This window comes from Symphodus melops (genome assembly GCF_947650265.1).
Source record: "Symphodus melops genome assembly, chromosome: 15".
NCBI classification, from domain to species: Eukaryota; Metazoa; Chordata; class Actinopteri; order Labriformes; family Labridae; genus Symphodus; species Symphodus melops.
The window spans coordinates 21,652,568-21,670,155 of NC_136705.1; the positions used below are offsets into that span (position 1 = coordinate 21,652,568).

General features: G+C 41.2%; 1 protein-coding gene and 1 long non-coding RNA gene across 4 annotated transcripts; one reads left to right on the forward strand and one right to left on the reverse strand.

The window, feature by feature from the left end:
* Positions 1-4,823: 4,823 nt before the first annotated feature.
* Positions 4,824-9,954, reverse strand: LOC306835582. Of its 3 annotated transcripts, XR_013780669.1 has the most exons (5): positions 9,868-9,954; positions 9,059-9,334; positions 5,735-5,846; positions 5,463-5,584; positions 4,824-5,099 (listed from the first exon to the last, which is right to left on the reverse strand). It is a non-coding gene; the product is annotated as an uncharacterized lncRNA (long non-coding RNA). The 3 variants fall into 3 exon arrangements; XR_013780668.1 differs by lacking the exon at positions 5,463-5,584; XR_013780670.1 differs by lacking the exon at positions 4,824-5,099 and having other exon boundaries at positions 5,137-5,584.
* tmem72 (transmembrane protein 72) lies at positions 9,236-15,150 on the forward strand. The gene is made up of 5 exons (XM_079362211.1): positions 9,236-9,346; positions 11,839-11,905; positions 13,088-13,159; positions 13,846-13,985; positions 14,540-15,150. The coding sequence occupies exons 1-5, from the start codon at positions 9,271-9,273 to the stop codon at positions 14,980-14,982; spliced, it is 798 nt and encodes a 265-aa protein (XP_079218337.1). The 5' UTR covers positions 9,236-9,270; the 3' UTR covers positions 14,983-15,150.
* The last annotated feature ends 2,438 nt before the right edge of the window (positions 15,151-17,588 follow it).

Here is a 17,588-nt window from a genome sequence, read left to right on the forward strand (position 1 = left end):
GAGGACTCCAAACTATAAAGTCATCAGATGTTCGTCCACTTTGACAAAGGGTTATTTGGATGCAGGTGTTTTCTCGAGGTGATGAAATTTATGACTGCTGCAGTACTTTTGAGGGGGAAATCCAAACCGTTTGTACGGACGATAAGCAGAGCAGCTCTAATCAGGCGCTGACATTTCTGCACTGAAGATTTAGAGGTTAGGAGTTAATACCCGCAGATTCATTTTTTTTGCTTTCAGGTTGAGCCGACCCCAAGTGAATTACACCTCAAACCTTTAAATTCCAAGAGTTAAACTGCAACAATTAAAGTCATCATACTCTTGTTTGTACAGTAACCGAATCTTACTCCTTGATATTTATATAGCTGTTTGCACTGAGGACACGATCAGCGCTCGTGTTTTGCTGCTGTGTCTTGTTAAGTATAAACGCACGTTTCATGCATGACTTATTGCTCTGCTGACTGTTTCCATTTAGACAAACGACGGCGGCTGAAAGCGTACTCTTGGGAGCTCACACCTCATATTCACCACTTTTCCCTCAAACCTCAAAATTAGCACTTTGCATTTTCACACTCTGCTTAATGAAATCCCTCTGACCTCGCTGTTAACCTTCCAGCGATCACTCAAATGGATCTGGTACTCCTATATCTGGCTTCGATTTTTCTGCATCTCGTCATCCCGCCTCTCCTCTTTAAACTGAGAAAATCCAATATTTGAATCATCTGTTATAATCATTGATCCATACCGTGAACTCTTGCTTCCAGGCAAGACCCATGATGTCAGGGTCACATGGAGCCCATTGAGGGCATCCTTGGACTTCCACGCAAGGCCGCAGAAAAGGGTTAGAGTTCAGCCATGACCCTGCTGATGGAGGGCTTCTGTGTGGTCAAACAAGGTCAGAGGAGCAAATAAAGGTGAGGAAGAAGTGACAGCAGAGCAGCATGAAGGCAGCATATCATTCCTAAGCCAAGGCAAAGCATGTCATTCTGACAGCCGTCAAGGTTTTCATCCGTTTCGGCTCACACACCCACTTATCTATTCCTCTGGACTCTCTCTTCTTAACCACTTCCTTTGCAGTCTCTGCTCCATGTTCTTGTGACGGATGGACTTCTCCCACGGGAATCGTACAATTGATTTACACCAGAGCAGCACACAAACGAATGAGAAGAATCCTTTAAATGAAGCAGATAACATAGAAGTCAATGAATGCACTCTGAGGCATATTTCCTTAGAGCTTTTGCAAACGGCACCTTTGATTTGGTCATAAATCCAACAGTCACCCCCCTTTTGCAACTACCTTTTCAGTATTGTATGCATCTGTCTTTTTTTTTTTTTTATTGCAAAAATTCTCAAAATTGTGCAACTTGCATTAAAACTTAAAAATCTAACAAGAAAGGAGACCACACCAGAAAAAAATTAAATCTTGAACATGAAACTTCTTATTTTCTAAACGTATAAACTTTTGCTTCTATAATTTTAAGCTTTATGTTTTTGAGGGTACCACAGAAGAAGAAGTTTAGGACGTGTCCTTAACTGAAACACATGTAGGCCTACATTTTGGAGTTTGACCATCCTCACATTTAATAAACACATCATATACTCTTACCAGGTAGATTTTATGTATATAATAACAACAAGATAGCAGGAGATGAATGAGCCTGTTATAGAGCCATGAAACAGCGCTCATGCATTTTTAATTTGGTGCTGATGAACTTGAAAAAAAAACTGTCAGTCTTTTGATAAATTATGCGTAAAAATAATAATACACAATGTTCTTCTGTGGTTAAATCCCATCTGTTGTCACTCAAAGCTTGTTAGCACAACCAACTATGGCAACAGAATAATTAGAGAGCATTCTTCCTGTGTGTCCTCTCTTGAGTCTGATGTGATTTATGAGTGTAACAGGTGTTCAGACACACTCGACAGGCTGTACCTCTTATTAGCTTAAAGTCATAATCTTAGTAAAATAAAACGTCTCTCTCCTCTTATTGGCCCAATAAGTTTTCAGCTGCCAGAACAAACACTTTCTGAATTTTTGCCATCAAATCTGTCGTTTCTCATAACGCTGCAGATAATTACTTTTATTATGAAGACATTTAAATTCATGTTTCGGGAATTCAGATCTTGGCCAACATTCAGAGAACCCTGAGAGGGTTCAGCTGAACTGCAGGCCAAATTTTCTTTTGTATAATCATGTGAACAAATCTGTCTCGGTGGGTTGTTTCCCCTCAACATCTTGCTTCTCAAATAGTTAGAAAAATAAATAAATTAAATCTATTTTCTTGTCACTGATTATGCACTTTTAAAAATGAACCTGCCCCCGTGACGTGTGCCTATGTCTGCCATGATGCATCCATTCACACACTGTATGCATGGGACTTGTGTATGAACACCAGCAGGGAGTGTGAATAATCTTCCTGCAGGTCGTCCTTGTTCGGGGCCTCCTCTTATTGCTGTAATTGTGCAATCAGCTGCTGTTAGCAAAACTCTTCTGCATGGAAACATTTACCCAGACTGAAGGATGGCCCTCACCCCGACCACTCATTAAACACACCCATATGTAACAGTTTGGAGGATGATGGCTCCTCTTTTGATATTCAGTATGACGGCAGTAGGCCTAATCACTCAGTATTTATAATGTGGCATTTAATGAGATATAATACCTCCTCCTTAACCTGATCTTGAACTAAATCATCCACTCTATTATCTGCTTTCGGACTGAGTTTGTTTCTTTGGACAGAACGCTGCAAGGTCTTTTCCACCTCCTGAAGGACAAAAAACACTCCCAGGATCTCAATGACGGTCAAACAGGAGCTTTTTCCCCTCGCTCGTAATTTCTGGGGAAACGGAAATATGGAAAAAAAAACTGAGCTCCTTCTATTTGAGCCTCAGTGGAAGTTGTATTCTCTGCTGGATCGTTGTCTTGTCTCACAACAGAAGACCCTAAATACTGAAATACTTAATCAGAATAATAGTAGAGGCAGGGGCGACTATACTAGTTACAAAAAGAAGACTGAAACCATTAGCAAGAAAGACCTATAGTTCTCACTAAAGTTAGGATTTATGCAGTATATATATATTTATTACTTTTTGGTTGCATCAGTATGTGCTTCTCTGTTAACATGATAATCATGTTTGTTTCTTCTGTGGAGGCAGCTGACTGTGTGCAGCACTTGGAGTCCAAGTCAAATTTCCCCAGCAATCAGTCGTATCCTACATCGTACATGTGATTGACAAGTTGCCATCGTACTGACTTCTCAGTGAGCAGGAAGCGCTGAGAACTGGAAACTGTGTAATAGATAGAAACCACCAATCTGTCGTGCTTTATATCCAGATACTGAGGACTTTTTTGTGTCTGTGTAACTAAATTGACCATATTAGTTGCATTTAACGTAAATGAAAGATTTTCCAGACCTCCAAAGTGCTCAATGATGAGAGGTCACTTAAAGGCCCGTCAGCCAACATGCAGACTGTATACCATGATATACAGCAGTGTACTCTCCATTTCCACTGATCTGCTCCTCCTGCTCACACTGGTGTATTCAGTGTTGGTGACTTCTCTTATTCTTTCCGCTAAAACTTCTTTAAAGTCGGACTCTTGTCTCTAAGGACCTCATCAGAGAAATCTTTACAGCCAGACTGGATGACCGTAAAAGATTTTCTTTTCTACTCCGGAGTCTGAACAAGGAAGAAATGAAGAGCAGATTTTTATGTCTGCAGTTTGGATGACATTGAAAGAATGCTGAGTTATGTTTTTCTCCCTTTACGATGAAATACTGCACCATCTCAAGATATTATCAGGGGGGAGATGATGCTACACAGCTATATGTTTTGAAGGAAGAATACTGCGGGTTTCTTTCTTGAATCTTTTATTCATTTTCTTGAATCAGTTTAGATCCACTTCCTTTCGGCTGGGTTTGTAAAAGGCACATGTGCCATCAGCCGAGCGGTGTGGGAGGCTGCCGTCAGTCTACAGGGAACACCGAGGCCTGGGTTTGTGCGGCAACCTTTTGGTTACAGGGCAAATACTCCATCTTTAAAGACTTTTCACACCGACCACAGAATAACAACTCGTGGGACAGAAATGTTGTTTCATAAAGAAATAAAAATTAAGGAGAAAAACATGAGAACTCCTCAGTACCGAGGCCAAACTCTGAATTATAAACAGTTCTCTTCTCTGTTCGCTATCAGTGAATCTAATTTTGTGCGCAAACGCGTCTGTGTGTGTTTATGCCAATACTCGAGAGGGATTGCCCGCTCCTTTTATAAAGCATTTCTTAAAGGGACGGGTTTTCAGTTCGGGTTTTTCAAATGTAGTTGTATGAAGCACAATGTGATTGTTAGCTACAGAAGACAGTAACATGGAAGCAATCCATCCATATTCAGCTGGCCACGAAACTGCCGGTTTGGTGTTGGCGTGTTTGGACCGGTGGATCTGACAGCCCCGCTGGGCGTCACGTTTTTGAGTTAACATTAAGACAACTTCACATCTGTAGCTGTCATGTTTCTGGATGTGCATTTTTAAACCACAGTCAACGTTTCCAGCATAATTTTATTTCCTTTTATAAAAAAGTTTTGCTTACATTTGTGCATCTTATATAAATGGCTGACCCAAACAGCTGATCTGATACAATGCAACACACGTAAGACTACAAATGTTTTACAGTTCAAACCCTGTGCCAAAGGAAAGAGCCATGAAGTGGTAAAAATTAAAATATAAAAGGCCAATTACAAAGGTATTATTCTTTTTAGGACTGTTTTTTAACATGACATGTTTTTATTTCCATCCTCGTTTCTGAACGAAAGCCTCTCAGGCTGCAATCTGCTTTGTGTTATTCACTGTGTGTTGACAAATACCTGATACAACACCACTTAAAACAACTATCTCTTTAACCTGAGTTCTGCTAATGTGTGAGAGCAGTGGAGACCTGTAGCTGCTCGAGATAAAGACCAGGACTGAAAGCATCTGACTGGTCTGACAGGACGCCATTTGTCAAACTCTTAACTGACTGAACAATACTTTCCTCACTCATGTGAACAACTCTCCTGACGACATTTGTCAGGATCAAAAGTTGTGTCTGTTCATCAGGCCGGTCTGTGAGCTGGTGAGAAGACGAAATGGACAGATGACACACAGACTTTACAGGAGAGAGGAGACAGTGAAGATATGAAACCCTTGTTTTCATTCATCATCATCTGCTGACATTTGAAGCGAAAGGAGAGAAAAGGAAAACAGTCACTACATGAACAGCCAGTGACCTCTGTGGTATAAGCTGAACACACACAGCAGATCAAAGTCACATTTCCTTATTGAAGAAGATTGAAACTTCCTGACTCAGCTGTGCCCGAATCAAACAGAGGAGACATGACAGTTTGACATCAGATTTGGAAGAGAGACTGGAGATTATGATTCATTTCAGCATTTGCCCAAACATTACACTTAAAGTTCAACATGGAGACTTTACTGGTATGTGAGAATCAGGTTTGATGGCTGCTAAATGGACTTTTCCACGCTACTCAGCCAGCTCATTTGCATCCTGTGTGAACGGGAATCCAGACGTCTCACTCTCGTCAGCCAAGTCAAACTCTACGCAACCAAATGAAGCCCATGTGAGGTCCAGTTTTTCATATGCTGCAGTCTGAGGCATGCTATTTCACTGTGAGTATTGTTAAGCCCCTATGATGTTTATATCAGTAGTGGATCATGCTGTGCTTGTTGAATATGTGATTTGTGGACCTGACAATTTCTGCATCATGGATTAAACTCCGCACACTCTCCTGACAGCTGATGGTGCTGACAAAGTCGTCCAGCGTCAGGAGGCTCAGGAGGCAAGAGTTCGTGTAGAAACCTGAAAACACACCCAACAGACCAATATCCTTCATTCTTCAATAATATTTTTTAAACTCCTTCCAACTTTTTGCAAATGATATCAGTGATGAAATGATTACCCTCATTTAGATATGTGCATGATTTGTTTTTTCACACGCACACAAAAGGTGACAATCCACTGCAGTGTTTGAAATCATTTGAGAAGCTCAACATGTGTACTCTGGACTCTTATTAGTCCCATTACTGTTGCAGAGACTTTAAAGCACAGCAGCAGCTTGATCTATGATCCATAAAGCTGTTCCATTACTCTTCCTTCAAACTGTGGGGGCTCTGACACTGTGAAGCACACGTCACCACCTTATAGTGCTGTTTATATCTGTGTTCATCATGAGACACTAAACAGGCAGACGTTACACATCCTCTCCGTCTTCCAAAACGTTCACCATGATTCATTTCAGTTTCACAACCACATATTTTTCATACTTTCTCCCGTGTCTGTGTTTCATCTCTCTGGTTGATGTATTTTTAGCATAAATTAAAAGATTTTTTAGAGGCTGAAATAATATAAAGACATTCACACCCATTAATTAAAGCACGTTAAAAAAACGTTTATCTGGCCTTGTTTAAAATGCATATTGTACTGTGAATTAAGCAGTTTTTGTTATAAGTTTTCTTGTCTGAATAATGATTATTTCCGCAGCATCCTTGAAACAAGTCGTAGATAATAACAAAGATAAGACTGTGCCCCTATCAAAGGACACGCTTCTGTAAAGAAACCCCCCCCCCCCCCCCCAAGACATTTCTGGGGCTGCGAAGGGGAAGCCCCCTCTTCCCTGGAGTCTTGTCCTTTCAGCCAAATGACACTTCAGGAAAGCCAGACAGCAACCGATACAGCATCCCAGAGCCACTCCCATCAGAAATCATCTTGTTGATGACCTTATGTGTGAATGTACCGACACCTCTTCACCACTTGGGGACTCCCTGATTTTTTTCAAACTAATAATCAGATTCTCCGAGGATTACGTCTTCATATTTAAGTATTAAGTATTCTGCAAAAATGAGTTCAGTCTTTGAGGTTTCATTAACGGCCTTCACTCAGATCAAACTGCCACCTGTAGGAAGTGATCATGCAGAGACATCCAGAGCAAAGCAGTGAAGCAGGGTCATAAAGCTGCTGGTGTAATTAAGATTAGAGGTGTTTTCACTGGTTCTGTCAGACACCAGACACCCATGCTGACCCGAGAGAAGCCGGAGGAGGAGGACGGGAGAGAGAGGTTTGGCTAATCTCTGGTCTCATGCTCATGGGCAGAGTGAAACAAGGGGGAGAAAAATGAGACGAGGAGGGGTAACACAGGGATGATTAGAGGGAGGAAACATGTGAGCAGGCAGTGGAAGTTTGTGGAGAGGGTGAGGGGTCCGTGTTCAGGCTGGGGGTTGTGTTGACGAGAGATGTGGACACGTCTGTAAAGCTGCACAGACCAAATGAAAACACAAGACTGTATTTATTCTGTAATGTAAGATCTACAGTCTCATATGGCAATCACCCTCAATCACTTATAGAGCTCCGCCCTCTGGCATTTACTGACAATCAGCATAAAACTCATAAACGGATGTAAATGTCTGCAATGACCCCTCTCACACCACAAAGCCAATTATTATTACAGCCAATGAGGTTTGTTTTTGTGTCATCATGCGGGTCAAATAAACACAAACATACAGCCTGCGGTGGCCATGTTGGCACAGCACAGTTAACATTCCTGCAGCTCATGTATGTCCGGGTTGGTTCAAACATACAGTACATGTGAATTCAGAATTCTTCTCTCTTGCTGTAATTAAATCACACGAAGTGGGTGGTCAACTGTTGTTTTTGGTATCTTTTACAGAAACCTTTGTCTCCATGATATTATGTATGTTTGTATATTTATTTGTTTATTTAGGAACACATGAAGTGAACATTGCTTCATGCCCTGCATACAGGCTGTGAGTGCTTAAAACTCCCAGCTCTCTCAGTGTGAATCAGCACATAATGTGAGAGGAAAAGTCAGACAGTGATTAAAACTGAACAGGATGAAAATCATCTGATGGCAGTCACCAGCAGGTCCAACAGTGCATCTCTAGCTTGAAGTAGCCAGAGAAACTGCCTGCATTGGAAACACAACTTAAATTGCTGTGACTTCAGTAACAAGCTGATGTTAAAATGCTTATTGGTGCAACCAAAAAACTAGTCTGCAAATATTTAGTACAAATCCAGAAGTTTGAAGTTTTGACAAAAAAAAAGCAACAGGTGATCAAAGTTAACTTTAAAACAAATTGATATATCCAATTGTGTCAATATAATATATCTCATTACTAATCCAACATCTGCAGCCTCACTTATACACACTTATGCTATACATGCTCTTTATAAATGCCACAAATACCCTGAATTCTAAGCCGGAAACAAGTAGAACCAGAACACAGCAGAGCCTTTGTTAGAGATTTAGGGAGATTTATGTTGCTTACTTTGGCCTCTACCAAAGTTAGTGTGTGTGTGTGTGTGTGTGTGTGTGTGTGTGTGTGTGTGTGTGTGTGTGTGTAGGTGTGTGTGTGTGTGTGTGTGTGTGTGTGTGTGTGTGTGTGTGTGTGTGTGTGTGACTCTGACTGCTCGTTCCTGGAGGCCTCTGTTGTGCCTGAACAAGCTTACACCTCAGCTAAACGATTATGTGGGCTTATATTAACGCCTGTGGAAGTGTGTCAAAGGGACTCTGTCGGCCCTTGTGCCACTTCAGTCCTATATCGAGTGCATTGCACAACTTTCAGCCCACTAAATGGAATATTTTGATATATGATATTTGACATATTCCTTTGCTTTCTTAGTCAAACTGCAGCTTGCATTATGAGCCCTCGTGTGTGACTGTGGCCTTCAAAATACATCGTTAGTGATGATTTTATTCGACAGACTCACCCAACTCACAACATGACAATACAAACAATAAGAGGAAAATGTGTGTGATCACAGTTAATGCGTGTATGTGAGTGAGATTTGTATGAAGTCTTCTCTGATAATCTTTAACCAGCTCTAAAGACAAATGACCTGGAACTGCACAGTTTCACCTTGACATACAGGGCGGATTGAGAAGCCAGTTGAAAGTGGTATTTTGTGTGTGTGTGTGTGTGTGTGTGTGTGTGTGTGTGTGTGTGTGTAAGACTGATTAGCTGTTAATGCAGCGTTTGGGGCATTGAGTCACAAACCTTTCTGTCCACTCTTTGAGCCTCCACATCATGGCACTCTTGGATTTTTCGACTTTGGCTTTTTCCTCCAAGATTCATCCATCCAACAGACATTTAGCTATGAGTCTTGAATGCTGCCTTCGTATCTACTAGGTCACAAACTCTTTCAGATAGTTGTGCCTCGGTGTGAAGGTTACATCTTTACATAGTGACGAGGGAAAGTACTCGAGGTCATGGGGAAATTGAAGAGCTTTTGTTGGATTGTTGTGGAGTTTGCCTGCAGGATTCTTGGTGTTTCTACGGCAACAGGTAAGAAATAAGCCCAAACAAAAACAAAAGATTACAAAAAATAAAATATGTATCGCAAATTGTTTCAGCATGGGTTGGGATTTGGTTTAATAGCTAAACAGTTCAGATGCAGAACAGACTCCCTCTGTTAAGTTCTGCAGACAGAAAATAAAACAATTGCAAAAATACTAAACAGGATTTGAAATTCAACTTACGTTTTGGAAGGAGTTTTATTTATGTACTAAATCTGTTGTGAAGTGTTGCAACCTGTTGTTTTAAAGCTGATTTACGTCTCTTTGTCTGTGATAAATTAGCTTTTGTCACCCATAATCTATAATGCTTTTAAGCTGTTACACAGGGAAAGGGTTATCCAGCTGGTCTTTTTTTTTTTTTTTTTTAAGATTTCACAAACCCAAAATGTTAAAAGGTCAGATCATGATGCTTGCCAACTGTAGATCCGACCTGGAAGAACATAAAATCATGTCATTTCTGATAAATAGTACGTTGTACATCATAACATACTCCACCATGCATTACCTTACCTTGCCAGTGTTGTCCCTCCTCCTGTGTTTTCCTCGTGCACACAGGGACACATTGCACGCATCTCTCTTCGCCACATTAAATCATAACTGGGCGGAAAAGCTCTCTTTTTGCAGCTTGTTTTTTAAAAAAAAACATGAGGCCCCCCTCCACTCTAATTTAAACAGCTGCAGACACTGAACATTTACCGAGAGACATTGTGCCTCACATCACGGCAAAACCCAGTCTGTGCATCCAGCTGGGTTACTGAGCTTATGTGAGCCCAAGCTGTGGTGCGTTCACACTTACAGCAGCGTTAAGTGCATTGTTTCTACAGTATACGTGTGTGTGTGTGTGTATATGTGTGTTTATGGGATGTCTAGGTTTGCATCTGTCTGCGTCGACCTGTCTGCCTCTGCGTGTGTTCTGCACACAGACATACATGCTGCGAGGCACGAGCATCTATATGTTAAAATCCAGCCGGTCTGAATGCAGCGTTAATTCCTCTCACACTCCATAAACTAGGCCGACCAAAACCTTTAAGCTACACGCTCCTTGATTTCCCTCTGGTGCCGATTTTATCTGTGAGCTTCTTCTAATCAGGACAGAACAATTGCTTCCATGTGTTTACCTCTTTTAGTCGCACAGGAAACAGATTGGTAGTTAAAACAGGCTTTTATCTATATTTCTGAGACTTTCACCTTTTTTTTCTATAGTTCCATCCGGGGTTACATGTGTGCTGTCAGCACTTACTGTAAATCTGGCTACCATTCTAGTAGCTGCTTGTTAGCTTAGCTTAAAAAAATGGAAAAAAAATGAGCTCGTCCGAATCTGTGCGACAGCAACAAACCAACAAGCTCATTCTGCTGCTGTTTAGCAGGGGCGGAAACTTTCTCAAGTTAAGCCTTGAACATATACCACATAGACACGACACGTTAGCCAACTCCAAAATATTCTCTTCTCAAATTAAATTAGGGATCATGTGATTGGTTTGATGAAGTCATGTTCAATTTGAATTACATTGAAGCTTGTGCTTGTTTCTTTTGTTGGTGGGAGTTCAGTTCCACTTTTCGGTCACTTGTGTTGTAGTTCTCAAAATTGGTCTTGGTCTCTTGATGGCTAATTTGCCTTTATTTGATAGGACAGATCAAGAGAGAAAGGAAATGTTGAGATGAGAGAGTAGGTGATGACATGCAGCGAGGTCGGATTCAAACCCATGACTCCTGTGACGAGGACTATAGCCTCTGTACAGTGGGGCGTGTAAAATCACTGCTGTAGGCTATCCAGCGCCCCCGCTTTCAAGGAATACACATTTGTAGATAATGCACAGGGCAAGTCTGTGTGTGTGTGTGTGTGTGTGTGTGTGTGTATGTGTGTGTTGGTAATGTGTGTGTGATGTGTATGTCTGTGTGTGTTGGTGATGTGGTGTGTGATGTGTATGTCTGTGTGTGTTGGTGATGTGTGTGTGATGTGTATGTCTGTGTGTGTTGGTGATGTGGTGTGATTCGTTATGTGCACTCAATTAATTTTACCAGCCTGCCAGCAGTGATCCTGTAATTACATGCATGAGAAAGTCATTACTAACATGTTGATGATTGAAACAATTAAAGTGTTCTTCTGACATCTTCATACACTGTGGGTCATCAGCTCAGTTCTTCAGTCCCCCGGCGTGCGAGGGCCTTCAGGTCAGCTCCACTCACTTTTTGTGGCATGATGAGAGGAAGACGGTTTTCAGCCTGGACTCAAACATCACAGCGACAAGAACGACCAGAGCAAGAATCGAGTAAAGACTTCCTTTAAGGCAATCAGACCAGGTCCCAGAAACACGAGAGTTTAAAAAGTTTAACTCAAACGCCAAAGATCAGATCAGTGTACTTGAAATAATTGCCTCCAAAAAAGATCATAAAAATGAACTAAGTCTGACACCTGGTGGACGATCAGCTCACTGTACACTTCCAGAGTAAAGAAAAGTAAAGTGTGTGTTTGTTTGTCAGTGCTGTGTGCTGTGGGAGTGGAAACCCTGCAACAAGGAGAATTCAGCAGCCTCGGCATCTACTTACTGTAAGTGTGATTATAGTCGTGATCTGGCTTTGATTTGGATTAATGTTTTAGTCAATGTCTGTAAGTCTGAATCTTTATCCTTTGTTTTTTTGTGTGGGGGACAATATTTGGAGGAGGACATACGATAAACAGTAGCTCCTCTCCTTTTTTTTTCACCCAGAAAAAAAACCTCTCCACAAGCATTTCTCACCCTGGCTCTGTTTCCCAGGCGACACCCTGTGCTCACCTGGCTGATGCAGGTCACCTAAAGTCAACACCACATGGTTGACGGGGACAGAGACAACTGAGCCTTTCTCAAAACCCTCCCTACATCCTCTCCTTACACACTTCCACACCGCTTATGTGAAGCTCATGAGTGCCGTTGTTAATTTTCTAGCCTTGACAACGGTATGTTGTTTTGTTTACAGTGGAGTGTTTTATACAGGGACTTACAAAAATTATAATCTTCATATAATACTTAGATTGAAACCATAAGTGGGCGCGTCATAGTGAACGCCCGGCCGGAGTGTGGAGAGAGCAGCATGAGAACAAGTGGGACAAGAGACTTTACAAGGATTTAATTATAATCAAACCACCTTTATTTAAAACTCTGTGGTCCTGCAGGCTGGCGGCCAGGTTCGAATCTGACATAATCACACACACACACACACACACACACTTGTCTGGAAGGAGGGAGGGAGGAGGGATGGGCTGAGGTGCAGAGGGCAAAGAGGAGACGAGGCCTTCACTCCTTCGTGAGGCTCACATCCAAACTCTCACAGAGCGACAGGAAAACATTTCCCAGAGGAGACCCATGTGTGTTTATTCTGAGAGTTCACACAAACTCAGATGAACGCTACTTTCACAATCACGCAAACAGAAACACACAACTCAGAGATAACTCTTCTGAGAGAGGGCAGCGTATAGTCCTCTGGTATTTTTCTGGCTCGCTGACTGAGATGGTTATCAGATTCTATAAACAGAGGGGCATCTACTGCAGCAACAACTAGGCAAAGAAAGCTGTCTTGAGTTTCCTCCTTCTGCCCACATTTTCCACATTAAAGGAGTTCAACCTTCACCCACAGTCCTAGATAAAAAAAAAAAAAACAACAACACAGAAGCTGGCATATTTAGACAAAGTTGACAGAAATTAGAAACAGAGATTATCACTTTCATGTGACTCTGAACTTGTTTCTCCTCCAGCGTGTCGTCTGTTGGCATCATGTTGTTCGAGCTGGCCTATTTCCTGGATTCTCTTCTGTTTATGTGTTTGCCGTAAGTATAGATAACATCTGTCACAACATCTGCAGCATACATAAAAGAATATTCACAAACAACGGCTATAATTGTTGATACTTGTTTTTAACCAACTGTGACCTTTGTCAGGTGCAATCATGATCCCAAACTTTGATCCAAAGATCAATTTGATTTATTTATACATTGCCTTTGTAGCCTCTAGTTTTTAAACTGAATGCAGATGTGCCTTTATTCTGCATTGTTTTTCATTGGCCAGCAGGGGGCGCTTCACCACTGGGTGCAAAGAGAAGCCAATTGTTAAAAACCAGATGAGCAACTGACTCTACATATGACTCAGTTGATTTATCAAGTCAGTAGTCAGTGTTCCTGATGGGTTTATGGTCTCTGTCTCTAGTTACAAGTCTTTTTAATACAAAAAGGTGTTTGTTTGTTAAAGTAAAGAGAACAATGCCAGGAGTTTATTTATACTCATGATTTAGTAAAAGGCTAACTTAGCTGCTTATCAATCATGATAAGGTCATCAAGATACAACAAGCCACTTTCTTTTTACAGTAAGCAATATAAAACTCACATAGTTTAATCAAAGTTTGCATAAACTTTTGTCCCTACGTTATACAAAGATGTGGTTGAAATATATTTTAAATTAAATCCTGGTGATTTGATTTGAGAAAGCTTTTCTGTGTATTCTCGTTTTCCGTCTCCAGCTGTCCTCCAGACTGGCAGATCTTTGTGCTGTGGGGAAAGATGGCTCACGTTGGCGGCTTCCATAAGTTCCTCTACTACTCCATAATGTCAGTGGTCTGTTTCCTGCACCCTGTGCTGGTGTGGCATGCTGTTATCCCAGGTGAAATTGTACCTGTTGGTCCAATATTGATTATAATTACACAAAAGAAGTCTTCTAACCAAGTCATTTGATTGGACGAGATGAGGGCTGAATTGAATTACAAAATCATCAGACTTCTCCTTTTTTTGTCACTGGCTGAATGATAAATGAAAATGTACAGATACATATTCACAACACAGATATATGTGGGCGCGCTCACAAATCATTTTGTGTAACTAGGCTTACTTCCTCTTTATACATGGCTGTGATTAGACTCAGCAAAGCACCAACACTCACTCTCATGTGATACTGCTGTTGTGTTTCATCTCCAGCAGCAGACAGACTGACCTATAGGAGTAGATGATAACGTGATGATGACAGCTGTGATTTTTTTTTTTTAACTCGTGAATGAATCATGACAGTCTGTCAATGACAGGGCTGAACAGGACACGGGTCAAAGAGCCAACGCAGCAGCAGCAGTGTAATATTTACACCTGTGCTTTTCAAACTCAAGCATGTCAAAATGTCCTCTGTGTAAAAGAAGACTAGAACTCAAATACAGTCTCTCATTGCAGGGACAATGCTTCTGGTGACAGCCTTGTTCAACTTCATTCTGAGCAAGAAAACAAAGAATAAGTGTACCAAAAGGTCACAGGAGAATCACAGCGACCATGTCCCGGCCGCCGTGTGTGTGACGGAGGGAGCAGACACAGATGCAACCTCTTTCTCATTCATCCACATGATGACCGGGAGGAATGGAGGAGGACCTGCTCCCACGACCAGAGACCGCTGCTTCGGCCCGGTAGAGAGAGAAGAGAGCGCGCAGGCCATGCTGGAGCTGCAGCAGACGACGGCGCCTAAAGACTCAGACGGAGAGAGGAGGAGGTGGAAAGAGAGAGGACTGGCGTGCTTCAGAGGGAGGGAGGAGCCGGTGGAGAGAGAGATGGAGGAGATGGATGGATACTGTGAGCCAGAGACAGACACCACCTCTGACACTGCGCCTATGATTTCTGTCTGAATGTTTCTCTGCGCTGAGCTTCTTACTAACATCACATAAAGGAAAGTGTGTGTAATGTTTTCATACCACTCACTGGTGCTACTTCATGGGGGACTTAAAGCTGAATATTTAACCAGACAAAGTGATACTTTTGATCATTTTTAGATGTGGTTCTGTATCTTTTATTTAATTGCACACCAAAAACATGAAGATTATTAGATTTTTGAAGTAAATTTTCTACTGATTTTTATATTTTTCTACTCCAAAAAGATCTATTTGTACAAAATAATTCTGAAAAATTAAAGTGTTTGTTCCTACATGTGCATGCGATTGGTTGCTTTTAGTCAGATTGCCTTTTTTCTTTTCAAATGCAAAGCCGGCACTGATTGACAAGCAGACGTGGACGCAGAACAATCCAATCCAGTTACGGCTGCATGCATTATTCATGAGGTGACAAATTAGATCAACTGTTTCACTCCTTCACCGTCAGAGAAAATGAAAAGTGGCTGATAGGCATTCGAGCCTGTGCAGGTGCTTGTGTCAGCCACATTCAAGTCTCCTCTTTGTGTGTTTGTCGTGTGAGAGTGGTGACCATGGAAACGAAGCTCTGGGAGGAGTGCTCATGTATTATGGTGATGAGAGGAAGATTGGATCACCCTCCACAGACCTACGTTTCACCGAGAAAAAGCATTTTGAAAAAAAGTGAAAATATGCTGAAATAATCAATTCTTATGTGCAGGCATACATTGATCATGTTTATAGGGTGTGTTTTTAAGACTCCGGCTCTTTAAATCACCTTCAAATTAACATATTGGTGATAAAAAAAACAACCTGCATTTGCATTTGTTTTTCCTTTTGTTTATCATGTGACCAAGAAAACACTTCTGCAGTCAGACAATCCTCTTTTGTTCAGGTTATAAATCAATACTGTTTTGTTCTGTCAAAACACACACACACACACACACACACACACACACTGTATTCCTCATTCTTTTGTTCACTGAGCTGCAGATATAAAACTGTATGTAGCCTTAAGAGGCAATCTATGTGCAGCATCAAAGCTAAAGAGAGACTCAACAGAAGCAGGGAGCCTCATTCATCAGAGATCACCTCAGTGCGAGCCGGGGTCACACTGCAGACACACGTGAAAAACACTCACACAAAAATAGCCTTAAGGTTAAACAACTGGGTTATTCTCCGTAGATGACACACATTACACTCCCGGCGGCGATGTGGTGTCTTGTGTTCTTTCGATGCAAGGACATGTGAATCCTCTGAAGATGTTCTGGTGTTTAATGGGGAGAACAGGGAGCCTTTGTCCACAGTTTGTTGCTCATTGGCCCATAATCAGGAGTGTATTATCCTCTTCACAAAGATCTCTGGTCGATTAGCAGCACAGTGACCGATTACAAACAAAAGACAGGAAAAGAGCGTCAGTTGTTCCAGTCCACTTCCATAAATGTTCATATCCTCATCCTTCAGAATGAGCTGTTCTCTGTGGGGGAAGTTGTTCAGCTGCAGGAACGACATACTTCCTCTTTATGCAGGTTGAAAATCATAAATCCTATTCATACAGACAGACGGGAAGAGAGAGAGAGAGAGAGAGAGAGAGAGAGAGAGAGACTTCCTACAGTTTGGGTTTCCACCCTACAATAGTTTCCTAGATGGCAGGTCCAGGCTCAAAAACAGGATGGGGGGATAAATCTTATCAGGTCAAATGGGCTTCTTCCTTTTTGTGCTGACCTGGAAAAAAACAGGATAGGTGCTTGAGAGGAGGCTCTGCAGGAGAAATGAGATTTTGTTATCAGTGAATATGAAAAAGGTTGATACAAGATGTGGAGAGTTGACTCTTTATTATGATAATTACTGTATTTGTTTAAATGGCTTTAACTTCAAACACTATTCATGAAACATAAATAGACGTGGATTAAAAAAATGAAGCATCAAGCAGAATGAAAACAAAAGAAGTGAATAAATGAAGTTATCCCTCATATAACGACTAATATAAATTGAGCTCTTAAAGTACATTTAAAGTATAATTTTTCCCTATGCCCTCCTGTCCACAACTATCTATAATTACAACATAAAACGTAACATCTCATTGTCTATTCCAAAGCTCTTTGTCCTGAGGGTTTGTGACTGTTTGTGGCCACTGAAGATGTGAAGGGAGACTCAGTGAGCAAGCTTTGGTTCCGTTTGTTGTTTTTCATTCAGCTGGATTGATTTCAGGTGGGATTATACAATGAGTTGAAACACAAAAAAGCACAAAAGCATGTCATTGCTTAAGGTGATGTTTTTAAACTAAAGCAGTGTGAAGAGTAAAATGTCAAAATAAAACATAGAGCATTTTACTGAACAACATTAGAGAGGTTGGCCAAATCCTTTAACAACAGAAAACATCTATTAACTAAAATAACGTTTCAAGAGGTGACGGGTGTGATTTCAGAATATTTTGTTCTCAGTGTGCAGCTGTGCAGGAGGACAATACACTTGAATTAAAAACTTGAGATGCATCACTTCATTTTAAAGGGGTTCCTATTTTCAATTTAGTTTTTCTTTTTTTATCTCCTTCTGTGTTTTCTGTTTGTGTGTTTTCTGCTTTGACTATGTCCGATTATTCTGTAGCT

Coding starts and splice junctions, on each gene's coding strand:
- tmem72 (XM_079362211.1), top strand. CDS start 9,271: ATGGGGAAATTGAAGAGCTTTTGTTGGATTGTTGTGGAGTTTGCCTGC. Junction 9,347..11,838: donor TGGTGTTTCTACGGCAACAG/GTAAGAAATAAG, acceptor TTTGTTTGTCAG/TGCTGTGTGCTGTGGGAGTG. Junction 13,986..14,539: donor GTGGCATGCTGTTATCCCAG/GTGAAATTGTAC, acceptor CTCTCATTGCAG/GGACAATGCTTCTGGTGACA.